Source organism: Hyperolius riggenbachi, chromosome 4 (assembly GCF_040937935.1).
Source record: "Hyperolius riggenbachi isolate aHypRig1 chromosome 4, aHypRig1.pri, whole genome shotgun sequence".
Taxonomy (NCBI): Eukaryota; Metazoa; Chordata; class Amphibia; order Anura; family Hyperoliidae; genus Hyperolius; species Hyperolius riggenbachi.
Genome location: NC_090649.1, coordinates 312028013 through 312037458, shown reverse-complemented (window position 1 = coordinate 312037458; position 9446 = coordinate 312028013). Strand labels below are relative to the sequence as shown.

The 9446-nt window shown below is 44.4% G+C and overlaps 1 protein-coding gene across 4 annotated transcripts in view; it reads left to right on the top strand.

Annotated features, from left to right (window-relative positions):
- The window catches only part of REPS1 (RALBP1 associated Eps domain containing 1), a 150464-nt gene extending 142706 nt beyond the window's left edge, over positions 1–7758 (top strand). For all 4 annotated transcript variants that reach the window (XM_068231680.1, XM_068231681.1, XM_068231682.1 and 1 more), the window contains 2 exons: positions 600–705; positions 6424–7758. In XM_068231680.1, coding sequence (XP_068087781.1) covers positions 600–705; positions 6424–6492 — 175 coding nt within the window. In that variant the 3' untranslated portion in view covers positions 6493–7758. The remainder of the gene's footprint in view (positions 1–599; positions 706–6423) is intronic.
- The last annotated feature ends 1688 nt before the right edge of the window (positions 7759–9446 follow it).

Genomic DNA, 9446 nt, shown 5'->3' with positions numbered 1-9446 from the left:
GAACTTGTCCAGAATGGCAGCCCCAGCCCAGTAAAGCCCTTCCCTCTCTCCCTGATGTGCTGCCCTGGACCGGGTCCACTCGGCTAATAGAATGGCAGCCCCAGCCCAGTAAAGCCCTTTCCTCTCTCCCTCCTTCCCTCTGCAGAGTTGCGAGCTGAACATTACAGCACAGGATACTCGCCGGCTTCTGACGTAGCAACGATAACTTCTCTCTTCAGCAGCGCCTGGTTCCTCTGACAACGGCGGCTCATGTCATGTGACTCGGACGTGCATGCGTCACATGACTAGAACTGTCGTTGCCAGGGAGAGGAAGCTGGACGCTGCTGAGGAAAGATGTAAGCGCTGGCACGTCGGAAGCCGGTGAGTTTCTTCTGCTGTAATACGGTAATGCTCCGCTCGCGACTGCAGTCAGTAATTTTACAGATATTGTACTACTAAATTTATATCATGAAATATTGGTAATATTTGCCAATATTTCACTATGACCTAACCTCTCCCTACTCTCACACAGACCCTCAACAACTCCCCCCCCCCCCCCCCCCCCCCCCCATATGGTGTCTAACTTTAACCTCCTTCAATCTTTTCCTTTTTTCTTTCAGGTCTGCTGGAAAAGACAAAAAGGCTATTCAGGCTTCTATCAGACGCAATAAGGAAACAAACACAGTTCTTGCACGGCTAAATAGCGAATTACAGCAACAGCTAAAGGTAACATTTGGTTACTTTAAAGCCAGTTTATAAGTAGGAATGTATAACAGGAACCGTGATTTATAAAGCTGCCTGCAAATCTTAAAGGGACTCACAGCTGGATAATACAAAACATTTTATACATACCTGGTGCTTCCTCAAGCCCCATAAGCTCTGATTGCTCCCACGCCGCTGTCCTCAGCCTTCCCGCAGCTCTGATACCGAGTCCCCGCACATCCGTCAGTCCGGAGCCAGTCTGACGTAAGAAAAGCAGGGCTGAGGAGTCGGGAGTCTGCGCTCTTTGTGTATCTCTCCAGCAGCCGCTGGAGAGATACTTAGAGGGTGCACTTCTCTTGCGTAGACTGGCTCCGACTGGCTGAAGTGCAGGGACTCGGTATCGGAGCTGCGGGAAGGCTGAGGACGGCGGCGTGGGAGCGATCGGAGCTTTTGGGGCTGGAGGAAGCACCAGGTATGTATAAAAGGTTTTGTATTATCCAGCTCTGGTACACTTTAAAGTATAAAATCAAATGCAATTGCGCTACAAGCTCACAGTCGCATTAGATGTAGAAAACTTCCAGATGATCTCCAGGACAGTTCATCCACCACCACTGTGTCAGACACTTAAAAGACAAGAAGAGTTCCATAGGGTAGTACTGCAGAGCTCAGACTTCTCCATCACCAGTAATCAATATACACCAATATGGATTCCACTCCCCGTTTACAATCACCAAGTGAGTGATAGGCGCCCCCCCCCCCAATTAGCCCGCACTCACCCAGTTAACCTCTTAAGCAAGAGGTATATATAAGCGCTCAGGGGGAATCAATACGTCTGGTTCAGTAATCAGCCTTATCTCTGGAAGGGGATCCGTTACAGACCTCAATCAAATCCAAACGCTAGGGCTCAAATAAGTTGTATATAGTGAAGTATACACACAGTGGCCGTGGATGAACTGTCCTGGAGATCATCTGGAAGTTTTCTACATCTAATGGGACTGTGAGCTTGTAGCGCGAATGCATTTGATTTTATGTTTCTAAAGTTTTAAGTGACTTTTTATTATTGCGCTCCACTAATTGAGACAATATTTCTTATCTCCAGCGCGGTTTAATTTAACACTCTGGTACACTTTAACTACCTAAAGACCGCGTCACACCAATGGGCGTGACCGCGGCGGCAGCCCCAGGACCGCCTAACGCCGATTGGCGTCAAGTCCTGGAGCTGCAGTTTAGCAGGGAACGCGTGCGAACATGCGTGATTGTTCCCTGTCGGTTCACGGAGATCAACCTTACAAAACAAGATAATTCCTGGAACACCCTGGCCTGATTAGCTAGGTGATACACCATTTATATGGGGGAGCATGAGTCTGACCAATAGGCAATACAGTGAAAAAGAGGGATCAGGCTCTGCTTTAATTCACCATAAATAGCTTTATCCAAAAAATAGCAAACACTATATTAGCACATTCATGTCCTTTAAAACCATAAAATCATTCTCCTGATGGTAATAGCACAGCCGGCTGGACTCACACTATCAAGCACACTACATACATGCCAGTCACACCTGGGATTCCCACAATTCTGAGCCATACACAGTACCAGTTGATAGGCAACTCCTAACCTTAACTACAAGAGGACAAAATCCCTCTTAGCATAGTTCACACTAGTTAAGTGTTAAGTGTGTAGTCACTAAAACTGGCGTGGATCCAAGATGGGAGTACAGCTTATATACAGTTCCTAATTCGATCCGGAACGGAGTCCAGCATGACTTATGACCACCTCAACTGTGAGCATGTGATTAAAAGATGAATCTGTATCACAGATATTCATATAGCAGTCACAAAACAAGCCGCCTCACTGAGGCTCTCACCACTTAGTTAACAGGTCTGTGGCTAATGTCCATGCCGCTGTTTCTGGAAACGCTGTCCTCACCCAGGGTCACTTGCCGTACAGCTGTTCTGCCCTGTGATGCCAGAGATATCAGTAGGTTCCCTCTGGTGTATGTTCCAGGCTGTCAAGAAACGTGTGCACATGTATGCCAGTAATGGATTCCATTATCAACGCTGCCCCTTGTGTAAGACGCCTTCCATCCGATCAGCCGGCGCCAGGCTCCGTTTGTAGACTTGTTTAGGGCTTGTGGATCGTCGGTGCTGAGAATGAACGCCTTCTCCATGCGTATCGGCCGCTTCCGGCCTTAATCACGTGATCCACGCCTGTTTTAGTGACTGTACACTTAACTATGCTCAGAGGGATTTTTTCCTCTTGCAGTTAAGGTTAGGAGTTGCCCATCAACTGGTACTGTGTATGGCTCAGAATCGTGGGGATCCCATGTGTGACTGGCATGTATGTAGTGTGCTTGATAGTGTGAGCCCAGCCAGCTGTGCTATTACCATCATGAGAATGATTTTATGGTTTTAAAGGACACGATTGTGCTAATATAGTGTTTGCTATTTTTTGAATAAAGCTATTTATGGTGAATTGAAGCAGAGCCTGATCCCTCTTTATTTCTGTGATCAGCCTGCTAACTGCGATCGCGGTTAGCAGACTGTTTAGAGCCGAAAGAGTAAAGAATTCCCCTTTGTTTACGTTTGTACAGCGCTGCAATCTCCTACAGTGCTGTACGAGGGACAATCGGCTGTCCCTCAGAGCGGCTTGTAATGCGTGGCCTCTCATAGGCTGATGCCTATGAGAGGCAGGGAACAGTGCCGATCGCTGTCCTATGGCGATTTAGGATGGCACAGGGGAAGGGAGGGAAAAGCCTCCCTTTTCTCAATGGAAAAAAAATAGCAGCAGCGATCAGAGACCTCCGACAGAGTGTCATATTAAAGTGGATCGGAGATAAACTTTTACTCATTGCATAATTGTGTTCCTTTCATATAGTTTATAGGGCATTCCTCAAGCCAAATACATTTTTGGTTTTGTTTTAATACTCTAATTCCCTGTAAACTAAACAAGCCTCGCCCACAACTCCTTTTGTGCCTTGGCACTGTAGCAAGAGCTTATGGGAGCTCAGTCTGGGTAGGAGGAGGAGGAGGTTACTAGCCAGATATTTCAGAGGCAGAGGGGAGGAGGAGAGGGGACTGAATTTACACACAGGCAAGCTGATAGCATCTCCAGCCTTCAGCCTGTGACAAACAGAACATGGCTGCCCTCATTGTATCACAGGAATAAATAATCGTACACTTTTGAAGCTGTTTGCAGCTAGATTTGTTGTGTAAACTTTAGATAAGATATATGGACAAGTTACTTGTTATAGTTAGTTAGTTTTTCATCTCGGATTCGCTTTAAGGACAACAAAAGGAGATTCATTTGTGTGGTGAGTTGTAGGGCTGTGCAGCAACCTGACCAAGCTGCACAGCCCTGTATTGTGAAAAATGGTCTGGTCGCTAGGGGGGGTGTAAGCCTGTGGTCCTAAAGTGGTTAAAGTATGATGTATTCAGTTCACAATAGTTGTGAGGCATTTACCAATACATTTTTCTGTTGAGTTAAATTTAGGAAGCTCGCTATCGGTAGTCCAGAGAGTAGAGATGAAGTAGACAGGTTTGTGAAGGCACCAAGTAAACCTGTAGTCTCCCAAAGAAAAAAAAGTTGCATAGAGCGAAGCTTCTGGATAGTCCAGAGCATTCCCATCTCCTCCTCGACCCCACTGATGCTGCGCATGGACCCTCTGAACATATCCGACAAGCGTTTATCAGATATGTTCTCGTGGCCGCTCTCCCCTTCGCGACCGACAGTGGCTGGACTGTGCAAGTGGTGTTGAGGAGAGTATCGGAAACCTCTGGGCTAAGTATCTTCTTTTTCTTTGGGAGACCACTGGTTTACTTTAAAGTAAATCTGAGATAAAAAAAAAGAAAAGCATTTATACTTACCTGGGCTTCCTTTTTAAAAACTAGTTTTTACCTTTTATTTAGCTTAAGGATGATGGTCACTGCTAAGATGCAGCATTCCCGCGGCAGAACGAGCGTTTTATAACCCCCTAATCCCCAGGGCAAAAACTGGGAAGTGCCTCCTGATAGAGCATTAGGGCTGTAGCTTTGCCTCCAGTCCATTCAATCCCCACTGATCGCCGCCTCTCTCAGACTTCTTTCACTGAGAGGGGCAGGGAGAGGCAGAGATCCGCGGGAAGTTTGACGTGAATGGAGGCAGAACTACAGCGCTAAGCTCTGCCTCCCCGGGCAGCAAAGTACACAACTTTGAAAGTCTGGATTTTTGCTCTAGGATTTGGGGGTTATAAAACCCTCGTTCTGCCGCGGGAATGCGGCTTTTTAGCGGTGACCATCATCCTTAAGCTAAATAAAAGGAAAAAACTAGTTTTTAAACTGGCATCAGAGTCTCTTTAAGGCAATTCTGAGATGCTGGAAATAGACTAAAGTTATAATTGCAGATTCTTTACATTCGTTGTGAATTACTTTTTCATTAAATGGCAGTAAAAATTGGTGTTTATTTTCTGGCTTCAAAGCTTTGTACATACTGAAAGCCCTAGTTGACCCTTCCATATTTTTTCATTGTCAGTAAAAGTCAATCGCGAATTATACAATTACTGGCATCATTTTTGTAATTTGTTCAACAATTCCAAGGGAATGCAGAGCTGCCCATAGTGTGGGAGTTTTTCCCCAGTGCAGAACCATCACCATTTTCCACCCACCCCCTCTTTTCTGTGTATTGATGGTCAGTGAAATGTCAATCGTTCTGAGTTGATGCAAGTTTATGTAACTTAATCCCCCGGGTGGTATGATTATTTCCGGATTCGAGGGTCTTTTCTGAACGTTTCAGACCCTAAAACCAGAAAAAATCATGCCGCTAGAAAGCCAGCAGCAGCCCCAGCACTCACCTCTCTGGAATCCAGCACTGCAATTCTTCCTCTGTCCTCTGGGTAGCACTGTAACTGCAGTGCAATCACTGACGGCGATCTCACCAAAGTGATTCAGAGCCTCCGTGGAGAGGAAGTATAATAGCTGTCTGCGTCTATATCCCCCGGGAGGCGAGTAAAAACACCCGCTGCGCTCCATTGCTCTGCATTGAGCTGCCGGCGGCTAGTCCGAGCATAGCTAAGGGGGTTACCGCCAGGGAGGTTAGAGGACAGCTGTAACGAGAGAAATGTGGAGACTTTCATATTTATTTCCTTTTAAGCGATAACAGTTGCCTGACTATCCTGCTGATCATCTGCCTCTAACACTTTGAGCCATAGACCATGAACAAGCATTCAGCAGATCAGGTGTTTCTGACTGTATTGTCAGATCAGAGAAGATTAGCTGCATGCTTGTTTCTGGTGTTATCTGACACTACTGTAGCCAAATAGATCAGCAGGGCTGCCAAGCAACTTGCATTGTTTAAAAGAAAAATAAATGTCACCTTCCATATTGCGAGATTTGATTGATTCATTATCAAACTGAATACATTAGCTTACAGAAATTGCATAATCTTAATTAAAATCGGAATGATTTGTATTTCATTAAATATCCCTGTTCTTGTGTAGAGCACATGTAGGAGGTGGGAAGAGTTAGCTTTGTGTTCAGAGGGAAGGTAGCATTGCAAACCCAGCCAATCAGATCATGAGAAAAAACAAATGTTTTCTTGTGATGCAAACGGATACATTCCCTACAGTATGGATAAACCTGGGATGAAGCGTTCCATCACTCAGTTCACTGGCTGCAATCACCTCGCTAAATATGAAGCTACATGTTTATTTGCTTATTTCAGGGTGTTCACAATAAGTCTTATGATTGTCTGGTTATTCTATTTTAGGATGTCCTTGAAGAAAGGATATCTTTGGAAGTTCAACTGGAACAGCTCCGACCATTTTCTCATCTTTAAAATGACTACTGCTATCTGTGAAAACAGGCCTACCCTGAAGCAGACCCAGATTCCCCAGCTCAGCATGATCCATTGACCATTACAATGATGTGCCTCTGTTCCTCTGCCATGTTCATATTCCAGTAGCCTTGGTTTGTAAACACTCCCCTAAAGAACAACATTATTCACAAAAAGGGAGGTGATGGAATTATGGAATGAGCCAATGCTGACTTCCTTTTGAAAATGCTACTAGCTTGGTTAGTGTGCTGATACTCTGCTTATATAATATATATTATGGATTACTGACCTAGAACAGATGTGCAGATCACATGTTCCAACGTCACACTGACTCTACTGGCTGCATGCTTGTTCCAGGTGAGACTCAGCATACCAACAATATCAAAAGATCAGCATTACTGCCAGGCAACTGGTATTTTGTAAAAGAAAATACAGATGACAGCTTCCATATTCCTCAGTTCAGGTCTCCTTTAAGTATGGATATAAAGCTTTACCCTCCCCCTTTTCATGGATGGACACTGTAGATTCTTTAAGCCTTGGTGCAAATATCACATGTGATGTAAGCCACAGCAGCCAATCACACGTTAGCTTTAAGCAGTCTACTTTAAAGTTAGACTAACCAAAATAGACATAACCTTTGTGGGTACAGAGCACAGATGTTTGCACCATGTGTGATTCAGTAAGGCTTAATGGTCCTCACAATCATTAGACTCCTCTTTCTCCGAAATATGGTATTCTCATTCAGAAATAAGTAGTACATACAATGGTGACTGACAATCACTGCCGTAAGCTTATCCATGACTAAATCTTCCTTCTTTCTGAGTATTTGCACATTTGTTCTATTTATTTAGGTCAATCTGTTCCTCTTCCTATGGATATGGCAAGTTTTGTACCCTTTACTGTCCATGTTACCCTTGACCAATCATTCTTTTCCAAAGCAGCCTGTTAATGTCTGGGTTTCTCCACCTCGCCTGAAGGCCTTACTCCTCCGACCTATTAGAAAGGCTTTACTAATAGCAACAATTTCCCTGAGTGTATACTGCTCTTCAGGTTGATGTACTGTAATAGGGATTTGTTCTATATTGTATGATAAACACCTTTTGATCTCATATGTAAATTTGCATTGAAAGCTGACTAACAGCAATTATTGTATTTAATAGCTTATTCTGGCTGTGGGATCATAGATGTTAAACTGCACGGATGTATCTCAGCAGAATCAGGACTAGCAAATGTGTGATTTTTACACCAATAAAACAGCACAATATTTTACATTCTCTGTCTTTTACTTTTTACACAATCTTCCAGTTTTTAATGTATGGGCCATCTGTGAATAAGACCTGATGCTTACCTGCTGAAGTTAGATTCCCTTGAAATGTCATGCCATAGTATTAGGAGTAGGCATTGTCTGCCTTTTCACATTTTCTATTTTTAAAGTACCACATGACTTTCATATTCCCCAAGCAATATTGTCCGCTTTCCAGCTAGAGCAATTGGAGTTAAACTTCATACACAGGCACAAGTTGCCCATATGAAATTGGTACCTGATCCCTTAGGCAACATGGCTGGTCAGGGGCTGCTGTACACACGCACGGCCTCGGTTGAGTTTTATTTAGCTTATGTACAGGGCATTACACTTGGCCACCTCAATGCATGACTGAGAGCTCTGTATGCACACAATGCAGCAAATGAATCTTGCCTGTGACAAACACTGCTCATATCTGTGTAGCGGCATAACCAATGTGTGGCTAGATAGTAAAGGTAAATATTGTGTACTCTACATTAAAATATCCATTCTCCTTAATTGTACTTGAAACTACTTCTTAGGGCTGGTGCACACCTAAAATCAGTAGCATAATCACAAACACTAAGCATTTGAAGCTATTTTTCAATGCGATTTCAGGCATTTACCTAGCGATTTTCCGTAACTTCGGCCAGACTGTGCAAGCGCAGTGCACTCCCTCCAACGCTATCTGCAGGCGCAGTACTATTATCCACCAGAGAAAGCGTACTGCACTTGCACAGACTGGTCGTGGCTGGCCGAAGTCACGGGACCCGGTACAGAAGACTGAGTACCATGGCGTGTGGGAGCAATCCGTGTGGGTGGGGCTGGAGGAAGCCCCAGGTATGTATATATCTTTTAAGTATGTTTATCTCTGGTTTTCTTTAAATTGAAACCAGACAAGTTTAGGAGATCCTAAAAAATTATCATAGTATAGTCACTGAAATTTCTCTTAACCGCTTCCAGATGGCGGAGATAAAATCTAGCCCTTTTTGGAGACTGTTATTCCTGCCAGCGTGTAGTTTTCACTCACTGCTGCCATACGCTCTCATCGATCCTGCCAATTGTGTTGCTCTCTCCCTGCCACAGCTCGCTCGCCCTGCTATCGGTAACAGCAGAGCTCCGCGAGCCGGGAAGGAGATGATTTCATTGGTTTCTGACCCTTTTATCAATGTGGGCCAATCTCCTTGGCTCAATGAAATCTGCTCCTGACTGGCTCACAGAGCTCTGCCGTCACAGAGACGTCAGAGTGGGTGGGCTGAGGCCACGGGTGAACGGCCGTAGCGGCAATTCCTTTGTATGCACCAGCTTCTGTTACCAGTGGTCTCTGGTCCTTAAAGAGAACCTGTACTGAGTAAAATTATTTAAAATAAACACGAGGTAACTTCAAATGAACATTACATAGTTACCTTGCCATCAGTTCCTCTTTGAAGCTCACCATTTTCTTCTGACAATGATCCATTCCAGTTCTGACAACATTTTGTCAGAACTGAAATATATCAGTTGCTGTCAGTTATTTATCAGTTGCTGTCAGTTATAGCTGAGAGGGCAACTGCTGTGCCAAGTAATGTCTATGTTTTCCTATGGCTCAAGTGGGCGATGTTACAGTTTAACAGTGTGCTGACCAGAAAGCTGTTATGGGGTAATGACCATTTTCAAAATGGAGGACAGAGAATTC